Source organism: Cyanistes caeruleus, chromosome 5 (assembly GCF_971803275.1).
Source record: "Cyanistes caeruleus chromosome 5, bCyaCae1.hap1.1, whole genome shotgun sequence".
NCBI classification, from domain to species: Eukaryota; Metazoa; Chordata; class Aves; order Passeriformes; family Paridae; genus Cyanistes; species Cyanistes caeruleus.
Window position 1 is genome coordinate 2,041,336 of NC_141705.1, and position 27,131 is coordinate 2,068,466.

The 27,131-nt window shown below is 56.1% G+C and overlaps 1 protein-coding gene across 4 annotated transcripts; it reads left to right on the plus strand.

Annotated features, from left to right (window-relative positions):
- Positions 1 to 7,709: 7,709 nt before the first annotated feature.
- NAGK (N-acetylglucosamine kinase) lies at positions 7,710 to 25,315 on the plus strand. 4 transcript variants are annotated; one of them, XM_086889678.1, is made up of 10 exons: positions 7,710 to 7,777; positions 9,047 to 9,131; positions 10,668 to 10,766; positions 10,859 to 11,000; positions 11,820 to 11,930; positions 15,220 to 15,332; positions 17,580 to 17,667; positions 18,795 to 18,892; positions 20,145 to 20,223; positions 24,153 to 24,451. In XM_086889678.1, exons 1-10 carry the CDS (start codon positions 7,749 to 7,751, stop codon positions 24,335 to 24,337), a joined length of 1,029 nt encoding a protein of 342 aa, XP_086745804.1. In that variant the 5' UTR covers positions 7,710 to 7,748; the 3' UTR covers positions 24,338 to 24,451. The 4 variants fall into 4 exon arrangements, with proteins under 4 accessions (XP_086745804.1, XP_086745802.1, XP_086745806.1 ...); XM_086889676.1 differs by lacking the exon at positions 18,795 to 18,892 and having other exon boundaries at positions 24,153 to 25,315; XM_086889680.1 differs by lacking the exons at positions 18,795 to 18,892; positions 20,145 to 20,223.
- The last annotated feature ends 1,816 nt before the right edge of the window (positions 25,316 to 27,131 follow it).

Consider the following 27,131-nt stretch of genomic DNA (forward strand, 5'->3'; position numbering starts at 1 on the left):
CTCGGTGACCCACGGGTGACCCATGGGTGACCCACGGGTGACCCATGGGTGACCCAAAGGTGAACCAGATGTGACCCAAAGGTGACCCAAAGGTGACCCAAAGATGACCCAAAGGTGACCCAGATGTCACCCAAAGGTGACCCAAAGGTGACACACAGGTGACACACAAGTGACCCAGACATGACCCAGACATGACCCAGATGTGACCCAAAGGTGACACACAGGTGACCCAAAGGTGACCCACAGGTGACCCAGAGGTGACCCAGGAGTGACCCAGATATGACCCAGATGTGACCCACAGGTGACCCAAAGGTGACCCAAAGGTGACCCAGATGTGACCCACAGGTGACCCAGATGTGACCCAGATGTGACCGAGGAGTGACCCAGGAGTGACCCAGATGGGACCCAGATGTGACCCAGATGTGACCGAGGAGTGACCCCTGCTCGGGAGCTGGGGGGGAACGGGGATGGGACAGGTTTGGGGACAGGGATTATTTTTGGGATTATTTTTAGGTTATTTTTGGGTTATTTTGGAGTTATTTCGGGGTTGTTTTGGGGTTATTTTTAGGGTCACTTCGGGGTTATTTTTGGGTTATTCTGGGGGGTTATTTCGGGGTAACTTTTGGGTTATTTTAGTGTTATTTTGGGGTTATTTTTAGGTTATTTTGGGGTTATTTTTGGGATTATTTGGGGTTATTTAGGGGGTTATTTTTGGGGTTATTTTTGGGGTTATTTTTGGGGTTATTCGGGGTTTTTTTGCAGTTATTTTGGGGTCATTTTTCGGTTATTTTTGGGGTTATTTTGGGGTTATTTTGGGGGTTATTTCTAGGATTATTTTAGGGTTATTTTGGGGTTTATTTTAGGGTTATTTTAGGGTTATTTTTGGGGTTATTTTGGGGCTATTTTTAGGATTCTTTTGGGGTTCTTTTGGGATTATTTTTAGGATTATTTTGGGGTTCTTTTGGGGTTCTTTTGGGGATTATTTTTAGGGTTATTTTGGGGTTCTTTTGGGATTATTTTTAGGGTTATTTTTGGGGTTCTTTCCGGGTTATTTTTGGGGCTATTTTTAGGGTTATTTATAGGCTTATTTCAGGGTTATTTTTAGCGTTATATTTGGATTATTTAGGAGTTATTTTTGGAATTATTTTAGGATTATTTTTGGGTTACTTCAGGGTTATTTCAGGGTTATTTTCAGGTTTATTTTTCCCTTTTTTTTTTGTTTTTCAGGTTTTTTTTCCCCCGTGTTCTCCCGTTTCCAAAAGCCCGTGAAATTCCCGCTGCTCCCCGCCGGGAGCTGCCGGCGAATCCAGGCGTGAAAAATGTGCCAGATCCACCCCGGGAGCGCCTTTTCCCTCCCCTTTTCCAGCTTTTTATGGGGCTGACCCAGCTTTTCCCACTTCCTCCCCTTTCCCAAATCCACCCCCGGGGATCCGCGCTCGGAGCTTCCCGAAGATTCCTCGGATCCCAAAATCCCAGGGATTGTGGATCGTCCCCATGGATGGGGTTTTGTGATCCCTTAAATCCTTCTGGAGGGGGATTTTTCCCCCGAAAATCCCATAAATTCCCATGGATGGGGGTTTGTTTCTGAGTCCCATAAATTTCCATGGATGGGATTTAATCCCATAAATCCCCACGGATGGGATTTTATCCCATAAATCCTCATGGATGGGATAAAATCCCATAAATCCTCATGGATGGGATAAAATCCCATAAATCCTCATGGATGGGATAAAATCCCATAAATTTCCATGGATGGGATTTTACCCCATAAATTCCCACGGATGGGATTTAATCCCATAAATCCTCACGGATGGGATAAAATCCCATAAATTCCCATGGATGGGAATGGATGGGATTTAATCCCATAAATCCCCACAGATGGAATTTTATCCCATAAATCCTCATGGATGGGATTTTATCCCATAAATTCCCACGGATGGAATTTTATCCCATAAATCCCCATGGATGGGATTTTATCCCATAAATCCCCATGGATGGAATTTTATCCCATAAATCTTCACGGATGGGATAAAATCCCATAAATCACCATGGATGAGATAAAATCCCATAAATCCTCATGGATGGGATAAAATCCCATAAATTTCCATGGATGGAATTTTACCCCATAAATTTCCATGGATGGAATTTTATCCCATAAATCCCCACAGATGGAATTTTATCCCATAAATTCCCACGGACGGGATTTTATCCCATAAATCCCCATGGATGGGATAAAATCCCATAAATCCCCACGGATGGAATTTTATCCCATAAATCCCCACGGATGGGATTTAATCCCATAAATTTCCATGGATGGGATTTAATCCCATAAATTTCCATGGATGGGATTTTATCCCATAAATTCCCACGGATGGAATTTTGGTCCCTGAGCATCTCCATGGGTGGGATTTGATCCCAAATCCCCCTCCCCATGTCCCTGTCCGGGGTTTCTTCCCCTCCTTCCACCCCTCAGCCACGATTTTTGCCTTTCCCATTCCCACATTCCCACATTCCCATTCCAAATTCCCATTCCCAAATTCCCACTCCCACATTCCCATCAGGAAAGGAGGGGTTGGTCAAGAAGGGCCAGGGATCGATCAGGAGGGATCGAGGATCGATCAGGAATTATTGAGGATCGATCAGGAGGGATTTGGGATCAATCAGGAAGGATCAGGGATCGATCAGGAGGGATCAGGGATCAATCAGGAGGGATCGAGGATCAATCAGGAAGGATGAGGATCGATCAGGAAATGGGGGATCAATCAGGAGGGATCAGGGATTGATCAGGAGGGATCAGGGATTGATCAGGAGGGATCAGGGATTGATCAGCAGGGATCAGGGATTGATCAGGAGGGATCAGGATTGATCAGCAGGGACAGGAGCAGCCACAGGCAGAGGGAGGCTCTGCTGGGGCTGGGGCAGCTCGAGGGGATCCGTTCCCATTCCCATTCCCGTTCCCATTTCCATCCCCATTCCCACTCACATTCCCACTCCCATCCTTGCTCCCAGTCCCTCTCCTGCTCTGCTCCCATTCCATCCCTATCCCCATTCCCATCCCATCCCATGGATCCCATCCCATCCCATCCCACCCCATCCCATGGATCCCATCCCATCCCATCCCATCCCACCCCATCCCATGGATCCCATCCCATCCCATCCCATCCCATCCCATCCCATCCCATCCCATCCCATGGATCCCATCCCATCCCATCCCATCCCATCCCATCCCATCCCATCCCATGGATCCCATGGATCCCATCCCATCCCATCCCATCCCATCCCATCCCATCCCATTCCTATCCTATTCCCATTCCCATTCCCATCCTCTTCCCACTCCTTTCCCACCCCCTTCCCATTCCCATTCCCATTCCTATCCCATTCCTATTCTATTCCAATCCCAATCCACAGATCCCATCCCATGGATCCCATCCCATGGATCCCATCCCATCCCATGGATCCCATCCTATCCCATTTCTACTCTCATTTCTATTCCATTCCCACCCCATGGATTCCATCCCATAGATCCCATCCCACCTCATGGATCCCATCCCATCCCATGGATCCCATCCCATCTTATGGATCTCACCTCATGGATCCCATCCCATCCCATCCCAATCCCACTCTCACTCCTATTCCATTCCCATCCCATGGATCCCATCCCATCCCATTTCTACTCTCATTTCTATTCCATTCCCACCCCACAGATCCCATCCCATGGATCCCATCCCATGGATCCCATCCCATCCCACCTCATGGATCCCATCCCATCCCATCTTATGGATCTCACCCCATGGATCCCATCCCATCCCAATCCCACTCTCATTCCTATTCCATTCCCACCCCACGGATCCCACCCCACGGATCCCATTCCGGCTCGGTTCCCGCTCGGTTCCCGCATGGCCGCGCTGACTCGGGCTGACAGCTCCGCTCGCCCCGGCTCCGTCTCGGGCCGCGGGTCAGGCTCCGGTCAGCCCTGCCTGATCCCACCCCGCCGCTATTCCCGGGAAAGCTTCTCCTGTCAGCTCCGCTCAGCCCTGCCTGATCCCACCCCGCCGCTATTCCCGGGAAAGCTTCTCCTGTCAGCTCCGGTCAGCCCTGCCTGATCCCACCCCGCCGCTATTCCCGGGAAAGCTTCTCCTGTCAGCTCCGCTCAGCCCTGACGCGCTCCCCGAAGCGTGAGCGCACCGGGGAGCGGCCCCCGCCCGCCCCGGGCTGCGGGAAACGGGGGAGAGGGGAATGGTGGGGAATCCATGGGGAAATGGGGCCGGGAAAAGGGGGAGAAAGAGTGGGAATGGTGGGGAATCCATGGGGAAATGGGGCTGGGAAAAGGGGGAGTGAATGGGAATGGTGGGGAATCCATGGGGAAATGGGGCTGAGGAAAAGGGGGAGAGAGGAATGGTGGGGAATCCATGGGGAAATGGGGCTGGGAAAAGGGGGAGAGAGGAATGGTGGGGGATCCATGGGGAAATGGGGCTGAGGAAAAGGGGGAGAGAGCGGGAATGGTGGGGAATCCATGGGGAAATAGGGCTGGGAAAGGGGGATCAATCAGGAAAGGTGGGGAGATCAATCATGGGAATGGTGGGGAATCCATGGGGAAATGGGGCTGGGAAAAGGGGGAGAGAGGAATGGTGGGGAATCCATGGGGAAATGGGGCTGAGGAAAAGGGGGATCAATCAGGAAAGGTGGGGAGATCAATGATGGGAATGGTGGGGGGAATCCATAGGGAAAAGGGGGTCAGGAAAAGGGAGAGGGAGAAGAGGGAATGGTGGGGGATCCATCAGGAAAATGGGGTCGGGAAAAGGGGAATCAATCAGGAAAGGTGGGGAGATCAATGATGGGGAAAGGTGTGGGGGATCCATCGGGAAATGGGGTCAGGAAAAGGGGGAGAGAGCGGGAATGGTGGGGAATCCATGGGGAAATGGGGCTAAGGAAAAGGGGGATCAATCAGGAAAGGCGGGGGATCCATGGGGAAAAAGGGGACCGGGAAAAGGGTGACAGAGAGAGGGAAAGCGGGGAAAGGTGAGGGATGGATCGGGAAAAGGGGGCGGAGAAAAGTGGGATCAATCAGGAAAGGTGTGGGGATCCATAGGGAAATGTGGGGCAGGAAAAGGGGGAGAGAGCAGGAATGGTGGGGAATCCATGGGGAAATGGGGCTGGGAAAAGGGGGAGAGAGGAATGGTGGGGAATCCATGGGGAAATGGGGCTAAGGAAAAGGGGGAGTGAATGGGAATGGTGGAGGATCCATCGGGAAATGGGGCCGGGAAAAGGGGGAGAGAGAGGGAAAGGCGGGGAAGGGTGAGGGATGGATCAGGAAAAGGGGGCGGAGAAAAGTGGGATCAATCAGGAAAGGTGGGGAGATCAATCATGGGAATGGTGGGGGGAATCCATAGGGAAAAGGGGTGGGAAAAGGGGGAGAAAGAGTGGGAATGGTGGGGAATCCATCGGGAAATGGGGTCAGGAAAAGGGGGAGTGAATGGGAATGGTGGGGAATCCATGGGGAAATGGGGCTGGGAAAAGGGGGAGAGAGCGGGAATGGTGGGGAATCCATGGGGAAATGGGGCTGGGAAAAGGGGGAGAGAGGAATGGTGGGGAATCCATGGGGAAAAGGGGCTGGGAAAAGGGGGAGAGAGCGGGAATGGTGGGGGATCCATCGGGAAATGGGGCTGGGAAAAGGGGGATCAATCAGGAAAGGTGGGGAGATCAATCATGGGAATGGTGGGGGGAATCCATAGGGAAAAGGGGGTCAGGAAAAGGGAGAGGGAGAAGAGGGAATGGTGGGGGATCCATCAGGAAAATGGGGTCGGGAAAAGGGGAATCAATCAGGAAAGGTGGGGAGATCAATGATGGGGAAAGGTGTGGGGGATCCATGGGGAAAAGGGGTCAGGAAAAGGGGGAGAGAGGAATGGTGGGGAATCCATGGGGAAATGGGGCTGAGGAAAAGGGGGATCAATCAGGAAAGGTGGGGAGATCAATGATGGGAATGGTGGGGGATCCATCGGGAAATGGGGTCAGGAAAAGGGGGAGAGAGCGGGAATGGTGGGGGATCCATGGGGAAATGGGGCTGAGGAAAAGGGGAATCAATCAGGAAAGGTGGGGAGATCAATCATGGGGATGGTGGAGGATCCATGGGGAAAAGGGGGGTCGGGAAAATGGGGTCGGGAAAAGGGGAATCAATCAGGAAATGTGGGGGATCCATCGGGTAAAGGGGGACTGGGAAAAGGGTGACAGAGAGAGGGAAAGGCGGGGAAAGGTGAGGGATGGATCGGGAAAAGGGGGTGGAGAAAAGTGGGATCAATCAGGAAAGGTGTGGGGGACCCATGGGGAAAAGGGGTCGGGAAAAGGGGGAGAAAGAGTGGGAATGGTGGGGAATCCATGGGGAAATGGGGCTGGGAAAAGGGGAATCAATCAGGAAAGGTGGGGGATCCATGGGGAAAAGGGGGTCGGGAAAAGGGGAATCAATCAGGAAAATGGGGAGATCAATCATGGGAATGGTGGGGAATCCATGGGGAAATGGGGTTGGGAAAAGGGGAATCAATCAGGAAAGGTGGGGAGATCAAATCATGGGGATGGTGGGGGGAATCCATAGGGAAAAGGGGTGGGAAAAGGGGGAGAAAGAGTGGGAATGGTGGGGGATCCATCGGGAAAAGGAGCTAAGGAAAAGGGGGAGAGAGCGGGAATGGTGGGGGATCCATGGGGAAATGGGGTCGGGAAAAGTGGGATCACTCAGGAAAGGTGTGGGGAATCCATCGGGAAAAGGGGGTCAGGAAAAGGGGGTTGGGAAAAGGGGAATCAAGCAGGAAAGGTGGGGAGATCAATGATGGGAATGGTGGGGGATCCATGGGGAAATGGGGTCAGGAAAAAGGGGGTCGGGAAAAGGGCGAGAGAGAGGAGATCAATCCGGAAAGGCGGGGAGATCGATTAGGAAAAGGGGGCTGGGGAAAGGGGGATCAATCAGGAAATGTGGGGGATCCATGGGGAAAAGAGGGTCAGGAAACGGGGGGGACCGGGGGGATTTGTGGGATTTTCCCGGTGGGATCTGGGGGGTTTTTCCCAGGGGATTTGTGGGATTTGTCCAGGGTGGCCCCACAGGCGGGGGCAGCCCCTGAGCGTGTCCGAGTCCCGGGGGTCCCGGTGCTCGGGGCCGTGTCCCGGGGGTCTCTCCCGGTGCTCGGGGCCGTGTCCCGGGGGGTCCCGGTGCTCGGGGCCGTGTCCCGGGGGCTCCCGGTGCTCGGGGCCGTGTCCCGGGGGTCCCGGGGCTCGGGGCCGTGTCCCGGGGGTCCCGGTGCTCGGGGCCGTGTCCCGGGGGCTCCCGGTGCTCGGGGCCGTGTCCCGGGGGGTCTCTCCCGGTGCTCGGGGCCGGGTCCCGGGGGTCTCTCCCGGTGCTCGGGGCCGGGTCCCGGGGGGTCTCTCCCGGTGCTCGGGGCCGTGTCCCGGGGGGTCCCGGTGCTCGGGGCCGTGTCCCGGGGGTCTCTCCCGGTGCTCGGGGCCGTGTCCCGGGGGGTCCCGGGGCTCCCGGGGCTCCCGGGCGGGGACCGGAGCGCGCGGGGGCGGAGCCAACGCGAGGGGCGTGGTCATTGGCTGAGACGTGGCCTGTTCATGTCCATATATGGTGATATAGGCGTGTCTATGGGCGGAGCCACGTGAGAGGGCGTGTTCCAATGACGTAATCAACTATGGGCGTGGTCCCGAACCATAAATGGTCGTGGGCGTGTCCGCGCGGGGGGGGGGCGTGGCCAGCGGCGGCAGCGATGGCGGAGCTGTTCGGGGGCGTGGAGGGGTGAGGGGCGCGCCGGGGGGCGGGGGGGGCTCCGCACCCCCTTTTTCCTTTTGGGGGGGCTGCAGCGGCACCCCGATCCCTGCTGGGGGTCCCCAAATCCTGCTGGGGGACCCCGGTCCCTGCTGGGGGACCCCAAATCCTGCTGGGGGACCCCGATCCCCGCTCGGGGACCCCAATCCCTTCTCCGGGACCCCCAATACCTGCTCGGGGACCCCGGTCCCTGCTGGGGGACCCCCAAATCCTGCAGCGGCACCCCGGTCCCTGCTGGGGGTCCGCAATCACCGCCCGGGCACCCCGGTCCCTGCTGGGGGACCCCCAAATCCTGCTGGGGGACCCCAGTCCCTGCAGCCGCACCCCGATCCCTGTTCCGGGACCCCAATCCCTTCTCAGGGACCCCCACCCCGATCGGGGACCCCAATCTCTGCTGGGGGACCCCAATCCCTTCTCCGGGATCCCCGGTCCCTGCTCGGGGACCCCGATTCCTGCTGGGGGACCCTGATCCCTTCTCCGGGACCCCCAATCATAGTTCCGGGACCCCAATCCCTGCTGGGGGACCCCCAGTCCCTTCTCCGGGACCCCCAATCCCTGCTCGGGGACCCCGATTCCTGCTGGGGGACTCCACTCCCTGTTCCGGGACCCCCAATCCCTGTTCCGGGACCCCCAATCCCTGCTGGGGGACCCTGATCCCTTCTCCGGGCACCCCAATCCCCACTCGGGGACCCCACCCCGATCGGGGACCCCAATCCCTGCTCGGGACCCCAATCCCCGTTCAGGGACCCCAATCCCATTTCAGGGACCCCAATCCCTGCTCGGGGACCCCAATCCCTGTTCCGGGACCCCCAATCCCTGTTCCGGGACCCCAATCCCCGTTGCGGGACCCCCACCCCGGGCTGGGGGGGCGCGGGAGCCGCTCCCGGGGGCTCCATCGGCTCCTGCCCCCCGCGACCCCTCCCGGGCGGTGGGGCAGGAGCGGGGGATGGTTTGGGGTGGGGGGACACTGGGGGGCTCTGGGGGGACACTGGGGGACACTGGGGGGCTCTGGGGGGCTCTGGGGGGCTCTGGGGGGCTCTGGGGGGCTCTGGGGGACACTGGGGGGCTCTGGGGGGCTCTGGGGGACACTGGGGGGCTCTGGGGGACACTGGGGGGCTCTGGGGGGCTCTGGGGGGACACTGGGGGGCTCTGGGGGGACACTGGGGGACACTGGGGGGCTCTGGGGGGCTCTGGGGGGCTCTGGGGGGCTCTGGCAGCGCCCCCAGCCCGCTCTCGCAGGGGGGGCACCCACTCCAGGGCCGTGCTGGTGAACCGGGACGGACAAATCGTGGCTGAGACAGACGGACCCTGCACCAACCACTGGGTGAGAGCGGGGACAGGGACAGGGGACAGGGGACAGGGACAGGGGACAGGGACAGGGACAGGGGACAGGGACAGGGACAGGGACAGGGGACAGCGACAGGGGACAGGGGACAGGGACAGGGGACAGGGGACAGGGACAGGGACAGGACAGGGACAGGGGACAGGGACAGGGGACAGGGACAGGGACAGGGGACAGGGGGACAGGGACAGGGGACAGCGACAGGGGACAGGGGACAGGGACAGGGGACAGGGGACAGGGACAGGGACAGGACAGGGACAGGGGACAGGGGACAGGGACAGGGGGACAGGGGACAGGGACAGGGGACAGGGACAGGGGGACAGGGACAGGGGACAGGGGACAGGGACAGGGACAGGGACAGGGGACAGGGGACAGGGGACAGGGGACAGGGGACAGGGACAGGACAGGGACAGGGGACAGGGACAGGGGACAGGGACAGGGACAGGGGACAGGGACAGGGGACAGGGGACAGGGACAGGACAGGGACAGGGGACAGGGACAGGGGACAGGGATAGGGACAGGGGACAGGGACAGGGGACAGGGATAGGGACAGGGGACAGGGGACAGGGGACAGGGACAGGGACAGGGACAGGGACAGGGGACAGGGACAGGGGACAGGGGACAGGGACAGGGACAGGGACAGGGGACAGGGACAGGGGACAGGGACAGGGGACAGGGGACAGGGACAGGGACAGGGGACAGGGACAGGGGACAGGGACAGGGACAGGGACAGGGACAGGGACAGGGACAGGGGACAGGGACAGGGGGACAGGGGACAGGGACAGGGGACAGGGGACAGGGACAGGGACAGGGGACAGGGACAGGGGACAGGGGACAGGGACAGGGACAGGGACAGGGACAGGGGACGGGGACAGGGACAGGGACAGGGACAGGGGACAGGGACAGGGGACAGGGACAGGGGACAGGGGACAGGGACAGGGGACAGGGACAGGGACAGGGACAGGGGACAGGGGACAGGGGACAGGGACAGGGACAGGGACAGGGAGAGGGAACAGGGGACAGGGGACAGGGACAGGGACAGGGGACAGGGACAGGGACAGGGGGATAGGGACAGGGGACAGGGGCAGGGGGATAGGGACAGGGGACAGGGACAGGGGACAGGGGAACAGCGGGACACGGGGACAGGGACAGGGGACAGGGACAGGGGAGGGGGACAGGGACAGGGGACGGGGACAGGGACAGGGGACAGGGGAACAGCGGGACACGGGGACAGAGGAGAGGGGGACACGGGGTGAGGACATGGGGAGAGGGGAGGGGTGACCTCAGGCTGTCCCCCCGGTCCCAAATCCCAGCCGGGGACCCCGGGGGTGGCACCGTGGTGGCACCAGGGTGACCTCAGGCTGTCCCCCCGATCCCAAATCCCACCCGGGGACCCCGGGGGTGGCACCGGGGTGACCTCAGGCTGTCCCCCCGGTCCCAAATCCCAGCCGGGGACCCCGGGGGTGGCACCGGGGTGGCACCGCGGTGACCTCAGGCTGTCCCCCGGCCGTGTCGCAGCTCATCGGCTCCGAGCAGTGCCTGGAGCGCATCGAGCGCATGGTGAGCGAGGCCAAGCTCAAAGCGGGCGCGGACCCTCAGGAGCCTCTGCTGTCCCTGGTGAGCCCCCGCTGCTGTCCCCTGCTGTCCCCTGCTGTCCCCAGACCCCCCCGGCCGCAGCCAGGGGGTGACAGGGACGCTGTGGCGCCCAGGGGCTGTCGCTGAGCGGAGGGGACCAGCGGGACGCCATCGGGGCGCTGCGGGAGGAGCTGGAGCGGCGCTTCCCCAACCTCAGCCGGAGCTACTTCATCACCAGCGACGCCGTGGGGGCCATGGCCACGGCCAGCGACCGCGGTGGGGACACGGCCGGGGGCTGGGGACACGGGGGGGACACCGGGGGGATACCGCGGGGACACGGCCCGGGGCTGGGGACACGGGGGGACACCGGGGAGACACGGCCCGGGAATGGGGACACGGCCAGCGACCGCACTGGGGACACCGCCAGGGGCTGGGGACACCGGGGGGACACGGCCGGGGGCTGGGGACACCGGGGGGACACCGCGGGGACACGGCCCGGGGCTGGGGACACCGGGGGGCACCGCGGGGACACCGGGGGGACACGGCCGGGGGTGGGGACACGGTGGGGACACGGCCCGGGAATGGGGACACGGCCAGCGACCGCAGTGGGGACACGGCCGGGGGCTGGGGACACGGGGGGACACCGGGGGGATACCGCGGGGACACGGCCCGGGGCTGGGGACACCGGGGGACACGGCCCGGGAATGGGGACACCGGGGGGACACGGCCAGCGACCGCGGTGGGGACACCGCCAGGGGCTGGGGACACCGGGGGGCACCGCGGGGACACCGGGGGGACACGGCCGGGGGTGGGGACACGGCCAGCGACCGCAGTGGGGACACTGCCAGGCGGGGGGGACACCGGGGGGACACGGCCGGGGCTGGGGACACCGGGGGGACACGGCTCGGGAATGGGGACACGGCCAGCGACCGCAGTGGGGACACCGCCGGGGGGGGGGGACACGGCTGGGGGGTTGGGGATACCCGGGGACACCGGGGGGACACGGCCGGGGGGTTGGGGACATGGCCGGGGGACACCGGGGGGACACGGCCGGGGGCTTGGGGACACCCGGGGACATCCTGTCCCTCCCCGCAGGTGGCATCGTGCTGATCTCCGGGACCGGCTCCAACTGCAAACTCATCAACCCCGACGGCTCCGAGAGCGGCTGCGGGGGATGGGGACACATGATGGGGGATGAGGGGTCTGGTGAGGCTCGGGGGGGGCGGGGTGACCCCAATGCTGACCCCATTGCTGACCCCATCACTGACCCCATTGCTGACCCCACGGCTGACCCCATTGCTGACCCCATTGCTGATCCCAATGCTGACCCCACTGCTGACCCCAATGATGATCCCAATGCTGACCCCAATGCTGACCCCAATGCTGACCCCAATGCTGATCCCAATGCTGATCCCAATGCTGACCCCAATGCTGATCCCAATGCTGACCCCATTGCTGACCCCACTGCTGATCCCAATGCTGATCCCAATGCTGACCCCAATGCTGATCCCAATGCTGATCCCAATGCTGACCCCAATGCTGACCCCAATGCTGACCCCATTGCTGACCCCATCACTGACCCCAATGATGATCCCACTGCTGACCCCAATGCTGACCCCAATGCTGATCCCAATGCTGATCCCAATGCTGATCCCAATGCTGACCCCAATGCTGATCCCAATGATGACCCCAATGCTGATCCCAATGATGATCCCATTGCTGATCCCATCACTGACCCCATCACTGACCCCAATGCTGATCCCAATGCTGACCCCAATGCTGATCCCAATGATGATCCCAATGCTGACCCCAATGCTGATCCCAATGCTGACCCCAATGCTGATCCCAATGCTGATCCCAATGCTGACCCCAATGCTGATCCCAATGCTGACCCCACTGCTGACCCCATCACTGACCCCATTGCTGATCCTATTCCTGACCCCATCACTGACCCCATCACTGACCCCATCACTGACCCCATCACTGACCCCATCACTGACCCCATCACTGACCCCATCACTGACCCCATTGTTGGGCTGGCCCCATTGCTGACCCCATTCCCAAACCCATTCCCAACCCTGCATCTGCCCCCATTCCTTCCCCATTCCGGGCCCCATTCCCTGCCCCTGTTCCCATTCCTGTTCCCATTCCCATTCCCATCCCATTCCTGTTCCCATCCCGTTCCCATTCCCATTCCCATTCCCATTCCCATCCCATTCCTGTTCCCATCCCGTTCCCATTCCCATTCCTTGCCCCCGTTCCGGTTCCCATTCCCATTCCAGCCCCGTTCCCATCCCATTCCGGTTCCGGTTCCCATTCCCATTGTTCCCGTTTCGGTTGTTCCCATTCCCGTTCCCATTCCCATTGTTCCGGTTGTTCCCAGCGTTCTGGGTGTCTCACCGGGCTCTCAAGGCCGTGTTTGACTGGTTCCCGTTCCCGTTGTTCCCATTCCCATTGTTCCGGTTGTTCCCGTTGTTCTGATTGTTCCAGTTGTTCCCATTCCCGTTATTCCGGTTGTTCCCGTTGGTTGTTCCCAGCGTTCTGGGTGTCTCACCAGGCTCTCAAGGTCGTGTTTGACTGATTCCCGTTCCCGTTGTTACGGTTGTTCCCATTCCCATTCCTGTTATTCCCGTTGTTCTGGTTGTTCCCGTTGTTCCCGTTCCCATTGTTCCTGTTGTTCCGGTTGTTCCCAGCGTTCTGGGTGTCTCACCAGGCTCTCAAGGCCGTGTTTGACTGGTTCCCATTCCCATTCCCGTTGTTCCGGTTGTTCTGGTTGTTCCGGTTATTCCGGTTGTTCCTGTTGTTCCCGTTGTTCCCGTTGTTCCCATTCCGGTTGTTCCCGTTGGTTGTTCCCAGCGTTCTGGGTGTCTCACCGGGTTCTCAAGGCCGTGTTTGACTGGTTCCCATTCCCATTCCCATTGTTCTGATTGTTCTGGTTGTTCTGGTTGTTCCTGTTCCCGTTCCGGTTGTTCCCGTTGGTTGTTCCCAGCGTTCTGGGTGTCTCACCGGGTTCTCAAGGCCGTGTTTGACTGGTTCCCATTCCCATTCCCATTGTTCTGATTGTTCTGGTTGTTCTGGTTGTTCCCGTTCCCATTCCGGTTGTTCCCGTTGGTTGTTCCCAGTGTTCTGGGTGTCTCACCGGGCTCTCAAGGCCGTGTTTGACTGGTTCCTGTTCCCGTTCCCATTGTTCCCGTTGGTTGTTCCCGTTGTTCCGGTTGTTCCCATTCCCATTGTTCCGGTTGTTCCCAGCGTTCTGGGTGTCTCGCCGGGCTCTCAGGGCCGTGTTTGACTGGTTCCTGTTCCCATTCCCATTGTTCCTGTTCCCATTCCGGTTGTTCCGGTTGTTCCCATTCCCATTGTTCCCGTTGGTTGTTCCGGTTGTTCTGGTTGTTCCCGTTCCCATTCCGGTTGTTCCCGTTGGTTGTTCCCAGCGTTCTGGGTGTCTCACCGGGCTCTCAGGGCCGTGTTTGACTGGTTCCCGTTATTCCGGTTGTTCCCATTCCGGTTGTTCCCGTTCCCATTGTTCCCGTTGGTTGTTCCCGTTGTTCCGGTTGTTCCCGTTGTTCCGGTTGTTCCCGTTCCCATTGTTCCGGTTGTTCCCAGCGTTCTGGGTGTCTCACCGGGCTCTCAAGGCCGTGTTTGACTGGTTCCCGTTGTTCCCGTTCCCATTGTTCCCGTTGTTCCCGTTGTTCCTGTTCCCATTGTTCCCATTGTTCCGGTTGTTCCCAGCGTTCTGGGTGTCTCGCCGGGCTCTCAGGGCTGTGTTTGACTGATTCCCGTTGTTCCGGTTGTTCCCGTTGTTCCGGTTGTTCCCGTTGTTCCGGTTGTTCCCATTCCGGTTGTTCCCGTTGGTTGTTCCCAGCGTTCTGGGTGTCTCGCCGGGCTCTCAAGGCCGTGTTTGACTGGTTCCGGTTGTTCCTGTTCCCATTCCCATTGTTCCCGTTGGTTGTTCCGGTTGTTCCGGTTGTTCCGGTTGTTCCCATTGTTCCCATTGTTCCGGTTGTTCCCAGCGTTCTGGGTGTCTCGCCGGGCTCTCAAGGCCGTGTTTGACTGATTCCCGTTGTTCCGGTTGTTCCCGTTGGTTGTTCCGGTTGTTCCCATTCCGGTTGTTCCCGTTGGTTGTTGCCAGCGTTCTGGGTGTCTCGCCGGGCTCTCAAGGCCGTGTTTGACTGGTTCCCATTCCCATTCCCATTGTTCTGATTGTTCTGGTTGTTCTGGTTGTTCCTGTTCCCGTTCCGGTTGTTCCCGTTGGTTGTTCCCAGTGTTCTGGGTGTCTCACCGGGCTCTCAAGGCCGTGTTTGACTGGTTCCTGTTCCCGTTCCCATTGTTCCCGTTGGTTGTTCCCGTTGTTCCGGTTGTTCCCATTCCCATTGTTCCGGTTGTTCCCATTCCCATTGTTCCGGTTGTTCCCAGCGTTCTGGGTGTCTCGCCAGGCTCTCAGGGCTGTGTTTGACTGATTCCCGTTGTTCCGGTTGTTCCCGTTGGTTGTTCCCAGCGTTCTGGGTGTCTCGCCGGGCTCTCAAGGCGGTGTTTGACTGTCTGGACAATCTGGAGGTGCCGCCCCACGGGATCGGCTTCGTGCACGAGGCCATGAGAGAGCACTTCCAGGTGTGGGGGACGGCTTTGGGGTGGGCTTTGGGTCATCGGGGTGGGATTTGGGGTGGGGTTTGGGGTGTGGTTTGGGGACTTTGGGGGGTTTGGGGTGGAATTGGGGGTCCTCAGGGGGTTTGGGGTGGGCCTTGGGGTTTGGGGTGGGCTTGGGGTCATCGGGGGGTTTGGGGTGGGCTTTGGGGTGGGGTTTGGGGACTTTGGGGGGTTTGGGGTGGAATTGGGGGTCCTCAAGGGATTTGGGGTGGGTTTGGGGTGGGGTTTGGGGTCTTTGGGGTGGGTTTGGGGTGGGCTTTGGGGTTTGTGGTGGGCTTGGGGTCCTCGGGGGGTTTGGGGTGGGATTTGGGGATCCTAGAAGGGATTTGGGGTGCTGGAGGGGCTTGGGGGGTTTGGGGTGGGCTTTGGGGTTTGTGGTGGGCTTGGGGTCCTCGGGGGGTTTGGGGTGGGATTTGGGGGTCCTCAAGGGATTTGGGGTGGGTTTGGGGTGGGGTTTGGGGTCTTTGTGGTGGGCTTGGGGTCCTCGGGGGGTTTGGGGTGGGATTTGGGGGTCCTAGAAGGGATTTGGGGTGCTGGAGGGGCTTGGGGGGTTTGGGGTGGGCTTTGGGGTCCTTGGGGTGGGATTTGGGGTCGGGTTTGGGGTGGGCTTTGGGGATCCTCGGGGGGTTTGGGGTGAGGTTTGGGGTCCTCAGGGGCTTTGGGGTGGCTTTTGGGATCCTAGAGGGGTATGGGATGGCTGTTGGGGTGCTGAGGGCGTTTGGGATGGGTTTTGGGGGTCTCAGGGCTGTGTTTGGGGTCCCAGGGCTGTGTTTGGGGTGTGTTTGGGGTCCCAGGGCTGTTTTTGGGGTGTCAGGGCTGTTTTGGGGTCCCAGGGCCGTGTTTAGGGTGTGTTTGGGGTCCCAGGGCTGTTTTTGGGGTCCCAGGGCTGTTTTTGGGGTGTCAGGGCTGTGTTTGGGGTCCCAGGGCTGTTTTTGGGGTGTGTTTGGGGTCCCAGGGCTGTTTTTGGGGTCCCAGGGCTGTTTTTGGGGTGTGTTTGGGGTGTCAGGGCTGTTTTTGGGGTCCCAGGGCTGTTTTTGGGGTCCCAGGGCTGTGTTTGGGGTCCCAGGGCTGTTTTGGGGTCCCAGGGCTGTTTTTGGGGTGTGTTTGGGGTGTCAGGGCTGTTTTGGGGTGTGTTTGGGGTGTTTTTGGGGTCCCAGGGCTGTTTTTGGGGTGTTTTTAGGGTCCCAGGGCTGTGTTTGGGGTGTCAGGGCTGTGTTTGGGGTCCCAGGGCCGTGTTTGGGCTGTGTTTGGGGTCCCAGGGCTGTTTTTGGGGTCCCAGGGCTGTTTTTGGGGTCCCAGGGCTGTGTTTGGGGTGTCAGGGCTGTTTTGGGGTCCCAGGGCTGTTTTGGGGTGTGTTTGGGGTGCCAGGGCTGTGTTTGGGGTGTGTTTGGGGTCCCAGGGCTGTTTTGGGGTCCCAGGGCTGTTTTTGGGGTGTTTTTGGGGTCCCAGGGCTGTTTTGGGGTGTTTTTGGGGTGCCAGGGCTGTGTTTGGGGTGTGTTTGGGGTGTCAGGGCTGTTTTGGGGTGTCAGGGCTGTTTTTGGGGTGTGTTTGGGGTGTCAGGGCTGTTTTGGGGTTTCAGGGCTGTTTTTGGGGTGTGTTTGGGGTGCCAGGGCTGTTTTTGGGGTCCCAGGGCTGTGTTTGGGGTGTGTTTGGGGTGTCAGGGCTGTTTCGGGGTCCCAGGGCTGTTTTTGGGGTCCCAGGGCTGTTTTTGGGGTCCCAGGGCTGTGTTTGGGGTGTGTTTGGGGTCCCAGGGCTGTTTTTGGGGTCCCAGGGCTGTTTCGGGGTGTCAGGGCTGTTTTTGGGGTCCCAGGGCTGTTTTGGGGTGCCAGGGCTGTTTTTGGGGTGTCAGGGCTGTTTTTGGGGTGTGTTTGGGGTCCCAGGGCTGGTTTTGGGGTCCCAGGGCTGTTTTTGGGGTGTCAGGGCTGTTTTTGGGGTGTGTTTGGGGTCCCAGGGCTGTGTTTGGGGTCCCAGGGCTGTTTTTGGGGTGCCAGGGCTGTGTTTGGGGTGTCAGGGCTGTGTTTGGGGTGTGTTTGGGGTGTCAGGGCTGTTTTTGGGGTGTCAGGGCTGTTTTTGGGGTGTGTTTGGGGTCCCAGGGCTGGTTTTGGGGTCCCAGGGCTGTTTTTGGGGTGTCAGGGCTGTTTTTGGGGTGTGTTTGGGGTGTCAGGGCTGTGTTTGGGGTGTCAGGGCTGTTTTTGGGGTGTCACCCCGCAGGTCTCAGACCGCATGGGGCTCCTGCCCCACCTTTACCGCGACTTCGACAAAGCCAAATTCGCCGCCTTCTGCCAGAGGGTGGCGGCAGGTGGGGACACAACTGCCCGGGAATGTCCCCTTGTCACCTGTCCTTGTCACCTGTCACCTGTCCCCTGTCACCTGTCACCTGTCCTTGTCACCTGTCCCCTGTCACCTGTCACCTGTCCCTGTCACCTGTCCTTGTCACCTGTCCCTGTCACCTGTCCCTGTCCCTGTCACCTGTCACCTGTCCCTGTCACCTGTCCTTGTCCCCTGTCCCTGTCCCTGTCACCTGTCCCTGTCACCTGTCCTTGTCACCTGTCCCTGTCCCTGTCACCTGTCACCTGTCCTTGTCACCTGTCCCTGTCCCCTCGTCCCTGTCCCCCGTGTCCCTATTTGTCTCTGTTTGTCCCTGTCCCCTTTTCCTTGTCCCCCTTGTCACCTGTTTGTCCCTGTCCCTTTTGTCCCTGTCCCTTGTCCCCTGTCCCTGTCCCCATCCCCCATTTGTCCCTTTGTCCCTCCCGCTGCCACTCCCCTGTCCCCTCCCAGCCGCTCTTTGTCCCCAAGGAGCGACCTCTGCCCTCCTCGGGCTGGGGACACCCAGGTGCCACCTCCTGTCCGGGGGGGTGGCACTGAGGGCTGTCCCCGTGTCCCCAGGGTGATGCCGAGGGTTGTCCCCATGTCCCTGGGGTGGCACTGAGGGATGTCCCCATGTCCCTGGGGGTGACACTGAGGGATGTCCCCATGTCCCTGGGGGTGACACTGAGGGATGTCCCCATGTCCCTGGGGGTGGCACCGAGGTGTCCCCATGTCCCTGGGGTGGCACTGAGGGATGTCCCCACATCCCTGGGGTGATACCAAGGTGTCCCCATGTCCCCCCTTGGGTGCCACTGAGGGCTGTCCCCGTGTCCCCAGGGTGACACTGAGGGTTGTCCCCATGTCCCCGGGGTGCCACCGAGGTGTCCCCATGTCCCTGTGGTGGCACTGAGGTGTCCCCAGTGTGCCACTGAGGTGTCCCCATGTCCCCAGGGTGACACCGAGGGTTGTCCCCATGTCCCTGGGGTGACACTGAGGTGTCCCCATGTCCCTGTGGTGGCACTGAGGTGTCCCCCTGCCCTGGGGGTGGCACTGAGGGATGTCCCCGTGTCCCCGGGGTGCCACCGAGGTGTCCCCACGTCCCCTCGGTGCCACCCCCAGGCGCAGACCTCGGGGACCCGCTGTGCTGTCACATCCTGGCCGAGGCGGGGGCGCAGCTGGCGCGACACGTGGTGGCCGTGCTGCCCAGAGCCCAGGAGGTGAGGGACAGGGGACAGGGGGACATCACTGGGGACAGGGGGACATCACTGGGGACATCACTGGGGACATGGGGACATCACTGGGGACAGGGGGACATCACTGGGGACATCACTGGGGACATCATTGGGGACAGTGGGGACATCACTGGGGACATCATTGGGGACATCACTGGGGACATCACTGGGGACAGGGGGACATCACTGGGGACATGGGGACATCACTGGGGACATCATTGGGGACATGGGGACATCACTGGGGACATCACTGGGGACAGTGGGGACATCACTGGGGACATGGGGACATCACTGGGGACATCACTGGGGCCATGGGGACATGGGGACATCGTTGGGGACATCATTTGGGACAGTGGGGATGGGGGGACATCATTGGGGACATGGGGACATCACTGGGGACAGTGGGGATAGGGGGGACATTATTGGGGACATCACTGGGGACATGGGGACATCACTGGGGACATCACTGGGGACATCACTGGGGACATGGGGACATTGTTGGGGACATGGGGACATCACTGGGGACATCATTGGGGACATCACTGGGGACATGGGGACATCACTGGGGACATCATTGGGGACATGGGGACATCACTGGGGACATGGGGACATCACTGGGGACATCACTGGGGACATCACTGGGGACATTGGGGACAGTGACGGGGATCAGAGCCATCATTGGGGACAGGGAGGGGACATTGGGGACAGGGGTGTGACAATGGGGACAGTGAGGGGATAATGGGGACAGGGGTGACGGCGGGGACAGAGGGGAGGTGACAGCGGTGTCCCCTGGGTGTCCCCTGGGTGTCCGTGGGTGTCCCTGGGTGTCCCCACTGTCCCCTGGGTGTCCCCTGGGTGTCCCTGGGTGTCCGTGGGTGTCCGTGGGTGTCCCCAATGTCCCCAATGTCCCCTGGCTGTCCCCTGGGTGTCCCCTGGGTGTCCCCTGGGTGTCCCTGGGTGTCCGTGGGTGTCCGCGGGTGTCCCCAATGTCCCCCTGGATGTCCCCTGGCTGTCCCCTGGGTGTCCCCAATGTCCCTCTGGGTGTCCCCTGGCTGTCCCCACTGTCCCCCCGTGTGTCCCCCGTGTGTCCCCGTGTGTCCCCAGTGTCCCCTGGGTGTCCCCTGGGTGTCCCTTGGGTGTCCCCAGTGTGTCCCCAGTGTCCCCCGTGTGTCCCCGTGTGTCCCCAGTGTCCCCCGTGTGTCCCCGTGTGTCCCCAGTGTCCCCTGGGTGTCCCCAGGAGCTGTTCCGGGGCGAGCTGGGTGTGTCCATCGTGTGCGTGGGCTCGGTGTGGAAGAGCTGGAAGCACCTGAGCCCCGGTGAGAGCCGGGAGCGCCGGAATTCCCACGGGATGGGAAACCCGGGAATTCCGGGGGGTCTGGGGCTGTGGGGAATTCGGGGGGGGTTGGGGATTTTGGGGGGGTTTGGGGATTTTTTTGGGGGATTTGAGATTTTTTGGGGGGTTTTTTTGAGAATTTTTGGGGATTTTTTGGGGGGATTTGGGGTTTTTGGGGATTTTTGGGGGGGGATTTGGGGCTTTGGGGAATTCTTGGGGGGGTTGGGGATTTTAGGGGGGGCTTTGGGGTTTTTTTTTGGGATTTGAGATTTTTTTGGGGGTTTTTTTGAGAAATTTTTGGGGTTTTTGGGGGATTTGGGGGTTTTTGGGGATTTTTTGGGGGGATTCGGGGGTTTTGGGGAGGATTTTTGGGAGGATTTTTTGGGGGGTTTTGGGGGGTTTTTTGGGGATTTTGGGATTTTTGGGGGTTTTTTTTGGGATTTGGGGGTTTTTTCCGGGAATTTTTTTTGGATTTTGGGGTTTTTGGGGATTTTTTGGGGGGGATTTTGGGGTTTTCTGGGATTTTTTGGGGGGATTTGGGGTTTTTGGGGATTTTTTTTGGGATTTGGGGGTTTTGGGGGGGATTTTTTGGAGGATTTTGGGGGGATTTTGGGGGGTTTTTTGGGGATTTGGGGTTTTTTTCCGGGAAATTTTTTTGGATTTTGGGGTTTTTGGGGATTTTTGGGGGGGGATTTGAGGGTTTTTTGGGATTTCTTTGGGATTTGGGTTTTTTGGGGGAGGATTTTTGGGGATTTTTTTTGGGGATTTGGGGAGATTTTTGGGGGGATTTGGGATTTTTTGGGATTTTTTGGGGGGGATTTTTTGGGATATTTTGGGGGATTTGGGATTTTGGGGGGATTTTTTGGGATTTGGGGTTTTTTTCGGGATTTCTTTTGGAATTTGGGATTTTTTTGGATATTTTGGGGGGGATTTGGGGGTTTTTCGGGGATTTTTTTTGGATTTTGGATTTTTTTTTGGATATTTTGGGGGGGATTTGGGTTTTTTGGAATTTATTTGGAATTTGGGTTTTTTTGGGATCTTTTTGGGGATTTGGGGTTTTTTTGGGGGATTTTTTGGGGGGGATTTGGAGTTTTCTCCTCGGGATTTGAGATTTCCTCGAGATTTGGGATTTTTTAAAGGATTTTATGGGGGAAATTCAGGATTTTTGGGAGAATTTGAGATTTTTTCCTTGGGATTTGGAATTTTTGCTTTTTTTTCCTTGGGATTTGGGATTTTTTTCCGAGATTCGGGATTTTTGGGGGGGGGAAATTGAGGGGTTTTTTTCCTTGGGATTTTGGATTTTCTTGAGATTTGGGGGATTTTTTTTCTGGAATTCAGAGTTTTTTCCTTGAGATTTATGATTTCTCCTCAAAATTTGGGAATCTTTTGAAGGATTTTTGGGAAGAATTCAGGAATTTTTTTGTGATTTGAGATTTTTTTCTTGGGATTTGAGAATTTTTTCTGGAATTCAGAATTTTTTCCTCGCGATTTAAGATTTCTCCTCAAAATTTGGGATCTTTTGAAGGATTTTTGGGAAGAATTCGGGAATTTTTTGGGGGATTTGAGATTTTTTTCTTGGGATTTGGAATTTTGGCTTTTTTTTCCTTGGGATTTGGGATTTTCTTGAGATTTGGGGGATTTTTTTTCTGGAATTCAGAGTTTTTTCCTTGAGATTTAAGATTTCTCCTCAAAATTTGGGAAACTTTTGAAGGATTTTTGGGAAGAATTCGGGAATTTTTTTGGGATTTGAGATTTTTTTCTGGGATTGGGAATTTTTTCCTCACGATTTAAGATTTCTCCTCAAAATTTGGGATCTTTTGAAGGATTTTTGGGAAGAATTCGGGAATTTTTGGGGGGATTTGAGATTTTTTTCTTGGGATTTGGAATTTTGGCTTTTTTTTTCCTTGGGATTTGGGATTTTCTTGAGATTTGGGGGATTTTTTTCTGGAATTCAGAATTTTTTCCTTGAGATTTAAGATTTCTCCTCAAAATTTGGGAATCTTTTGAAGGATTTTTGGGAAGAATTCGGGAATTTTTTTGGGGGTTTGAGATTTTTTTCTGGAATTCAGAATTTTTTCCTTGAGATTTAAGATTTCTCCTCAAAATTTGGGAATTTTTTTAAGGATTTTTGGGAAGAATTCAGGAATTTTTTTGGGATTTGAGATTTTTTTCTGGGATTGGGAATTTTTTCCTCGTGATTTAAGATTTCTCCTCAAAATTTGGGAATCTTTTGAAGGATTTTTGGGAAGAATTCGGGAATTTTTTCGGGGATTTGAGATTTTTTTCTGGAATTCAAAATTTTTTCCTTGGGATTTACGATTTCTTCTCAAGATTTGGGAATCTTTTGAAGGATTTTTGGGAAGAATTTGGGAATTTTTTTGGGATTTGAGATTTTTTTCTTGGGATTTGAGATTTTTTTCTGGAATTCGGAATTTTTTCCTTGGGATTTACGATTTCTCCTCAAGATTTGGAATCTTTTGAAGGATTCTTGGGAAGAATTCGGGAATTTTTTTGGGATTTGAGATTTTTTTCTTGGGATTTGGAATTTTGGCTTTTTTTTTCCTTGGGATTTGGGATTTTCTTGAGATTTGGGGGATTTTTTCTGGAATTCAGAATTTTTTCCTTGAGATTTAAGATTTCTCCTCAAAATTTGGGAAACTTTTGAAGGATTCTTGGGAAGAATTCAGGAATTTTTTTGGGATTTGAGATTTTTTTCTGGAATTCAAAATTTTTTCCTTGGGATTTACGATTTCTTCTCAAGATTTGGGAATCTTTTGAAGGATTTTTGGGAAGAATTTGGGAATTTTTTTGGGATTTGAGATTTTTTTCTTGGGATTTGAGATTTTTTTCTGGAATTCGGAATTTTTTCCTTGAGATTTAAGATTTCTCCTCAAGATTTGGAATCTTTTGAAGGATTCTTGGGAAGAATTCGGGAATTTTTTTGGGGATTTGAGATTTTTTTCTTGGGATTTGGAATTTTGGCTTTTTTTTTCCTTGGGATTTGGGATTTTCTTGAGATTTGGGGGATTTTTTCTGGAATTCAGAATTTTTTCCTTGGGATTTACGATTTCTCCTCAAAATTTGGGAATCTTTTGAAGGATTTTTGGGAAGAATTCGGGAATTTTTTTTGGGATTTGAGATTTTTTTCTGGAATTCAGAGTTTTTTCCTTGAGATTTAAGATTTCTCCTCAAAATTTGGGAATCTTTTGAAGGATTCTTGGGAAGAATTCGGGAATTTTTGGGGGGGTTTGAGATTTTTTTCTGGAATTCAGAATTTTTTCCTTGGGATTTAAGATTTCTCCTCAAAATTTGGGAATTTTTTTAAGGATTTTTGGGAAGAATTCGGGAATTTTTTTGGGGATTTGAGATTTTTTTCTGGGATTGGGAATTTTTTCCTTGGGATTTACGATTTCTCCTCAAAATTTGGGAATCTTTTGAAGGATTTTTGGGAAGAATTTGGGAATCTTTTTTGGGATTTGAGATTTTTTTCTTGGGATTTGAGAATTTTTTCTGGAATTCAAAATTTTTTCCTTGGGATTTACGATTTCTCCTCAAAATTTGGGATCTTTTGAAGGATTCTTGGGAAGAATTCAGGAATTTTTTTTGGGATTTGAGATTTTTTCTGGAATTCAGAATTTTTTCCTCGTGATTTAAGATTTCTCCTCAAGATTTGGAATCTTTTGAAGGATTCTTAGGAAGAATTTGGGAATTTTTTGGGGATTTGAGATTTTTTCTGGGAATTTTTTCCTCGTGATTTACGATTTCTCCTCAACATCTAAAATTTTCCCAGGATTTTTTTGGGGGGGGAAGAAAATCCAAGATTTTTTTTTTCCCATTTCCAGGTATTTTGGGGGTTTTTTTCCCCGTTAAATCTCATTTCCAATTCCCGATTTTCCTTCGCTGTTCCCGCAGGATTTATCCCGGTGCTGGAGCGATCCCGAGCCCAAATCCCGGGAATTTTTTCCCGGTTCAGCCTCCTGAGGCTCCGGCGCTCCTCGGCGCTGGGAGGGGCTCGGCTGGGAGCCGGGAATTTGGGAATGGAGCTGCCGCTGGATCGGGAGGGGAACGTCGAGGTGTTCTACACACATCGCTTCTGAGAGGGAAAAAACCGGGAATGGGCTCGGAAAATCGGGAATGGGCAATGAAAAACCGGGAATGGGCAATGAAAAACCGGGAATGGAGACCAAAAACTGGGAATGGGAACTGGAAAACTGGGAATGTCGAAGTGTTCTACACCCATCGGTTCTGAGAGGGAAAAAAACCGGGAATGGTGCTCGGAAAATCGGGAATGGGCTCAGAAAACTGGGAATGGGACTTGGAAAACTGGGAATGGGCACTGAAAACCTGGGAATAGACCCCAAAAACCAGGAATGGGCACTGGAAAATCGGGAACGTCGAGGTGTTCTACACACATCAGTTCTGAGAGGGAAAAAAAACGGGAATGGGCACCAAAAACCGGGAATGGGGCTTGGAAAATCGGGAATGGAGACCAAAAACTGGGAATGGGAACTGAAAAACTGGGAATGTCGAGGTGTTCTACACCCATCGGTTCTGAGAGACAGAAAAACCGGGAATGGGCACCAAAAACTGGGAATGGGCACTGGAAAATCGGGAATGTCGAAGTGTTCTACACACAGCAGTTCTGAGAGCCCCAGAAAACCGGGAATGGGCTCGGAAAACTGGGAATGTTGAGGTGTTCTACACACATCGCTTCTGAGAGCCCCAAAAAACCGGGAATGGGCACCAAAAACTGGGAATGGGAACTGGAAAATCGGGAATGTCGAAGTGTTCTACAGTCATCGGTTCTGAGAGCCGCGGAAAATCGGGAATGGGCTCGGAAAACTGGGAATGGGCACCAAAAACCGGGAATGGGCTCAGAAAACTGGGAATAGGAACTGAAAAATTGGGAATGTCGAGGTGTTCTACACTCACTGGTTCTGAGAGCCAGAAAAACCGGGAATGGGCTTGGAAAACTGGGAATGGAGACCAAAAACTGGGAATGGGAATTGGAAAATTGGGAATGGACCCCAAAAAATGGGAATAGACCCCAAAAACCAGGAATGGGCACTGGAAAATCGGGAATGTCGAGGTGTTCTACACACAGCGGTTCTGAGAGCCAGAAAAACCGGGAATGGGCTCGGAAAATCAGGAATGGGCACCAAAACCTGGGAATGGGCTCTGAAAAACTGGGAATAGGAAGTGAAAAACTGGGAATGTCGAGGTGTTCTACAGTCATTGGTTCTACGAGCCCCGGAAAACCGGGAATGGGCCCTGAAAAACTGGGAATGAGCTCGGAAAATCGGGAATGGGAACTGAAAAACTGGGAATGTCGAGGTGTTCTACACACATTGGTTCTGAGAGCCAGAAAAACCGGGAATGGGCACCAAAAACTGGGAATGGGCACTGGAAAATTGGGAATGGACCCCAAAAAATGGGAATAGACCCCAAAAACCAGGAATGGGCACTGGAAAACCGGGAATGTCGAGGTGTTCTACGCACATCGCTTCTGAGAGGGAAAAAAACCGGGAATGGGCTCGGAAAACCGGGAATGGGCAATGAAAAACCGGGAATGGAGACCAAAAACTGGGAATGGGCTCGGAAAACTGGGAATGGAGACCAAAAACTGGGAATGGGCTCGGAAAACTGGGAATGGAGACCAAAAACTGGGAATGTCGAGGTGTTCTACGCACAGCGGTTCTGAGAGCCAAAAAAACCGGGAATGGGCTCGGAAAATTGGGAATGAGCACCAAAAACCGGGAATGGGCTCAGAAAACTGGGAATGGGCTCGGAAAAACTGGGAATGGAGACCAAAAAATGGGAATAGACCCCAAAAACCAGGAATGGGCACCAAAAACCGGGAATGGGCTTAGAAAACTGGGAATGTCGAGGTGTTCTACAGTCACCGGTTCTGAGAGCCAAAAAAACCAGGAATGGCATCGAAAAATCGGGAATGGCTCCTGAAAAACCGGGAATGGGCCCTGAGAAGTGCCGGAGGAGGCCTGGAATGAGAGGGGGGCTCGTGGTTCGGCAATGAAAGGGTTAATGGGGAATGGGATCACGGGAATGTGGGAATGTGGGAATGGGATCACGGGAATGGGGCAGGATGAGGGTGGGGATGTGGGGATGGGAGCAGGGATGGGAAACTGAGGCAGGGAATGGGACGGGACCCATGAGATTCATGGGATCCGTGGGATGGGATGGGATGGATCCATGGGATGGATCCATGGGATGGGATCCGTGGGATCCATGGGATGGGATCCATGGGATGGGATCCATGGGATGGGATCCGTGGGATGGATCCGTGGGATCCATGGGATGGATCCGTGGGATGGATCCATGGGATGGGATCCGTGGGATGGGATCCATGGGATGGGATCCGTGGGATGGATCCATGGGATGGGATCCATGGCATGGGATCCATGGGATGGATCCGTGGGATGGATCCATGGGATGGGATGGGATCCGTGGGATCCGTGGGATGGATCCGTGGGATGGGATCCATGGGATGGTCCATGGGGTGGGATCCATGGGATGGGATCCGTGGGATGGGATCCATGGGATGGGATCCGTGGGATCCGTGGGATGGGATCCATGGGATGGGATCCATGGGATCCATGGGATGGGATCCGTGGGATGGGATCCATGGGATGGGATCCATGGGATCCATTGGATGCCGTTGGAAGTGGCACCAGCTCAGCCTCGTTGGGAAGGGAAATCCCAAAGTGGGGGTGGGGCCGCGGGAAAGGGAGGAAAAGGGACCCAGAATGATCCCGATCCTGATCCTGATCCTGATCCCAATCCCGATCCTGATCCCAATCCCAATCCCAATCCTGATCCTGATCCTGATCCCGATCCTGATCCTGATCCCAATCCCAATCCCGATCCCAATCC

Bases quoted from the DNA above. Each gene is read 5' to 3' on its own strand.
- NAGK (XM_086889676.1), top strand. From the start codon at position 7,749: ATGGCGGAGCTGTTCGGGGGCGTGGAGGG. The intron at 10,767-10,858 runs GTGAGCCCCCGC...TGTGGCGCCCAG, and splicing joins AGGAGCCTCTGCTGTCCCTG to GGGCTGTCGCTGAGCGGAGG. The intron at 17,668-20,144 runs GTGGGGACACAA...GGGTGTCCCCAG, and splicing joins CTGCCAGAGGGTGGCGGCAG to GAGCTGTTCCGGGGCGAGCT.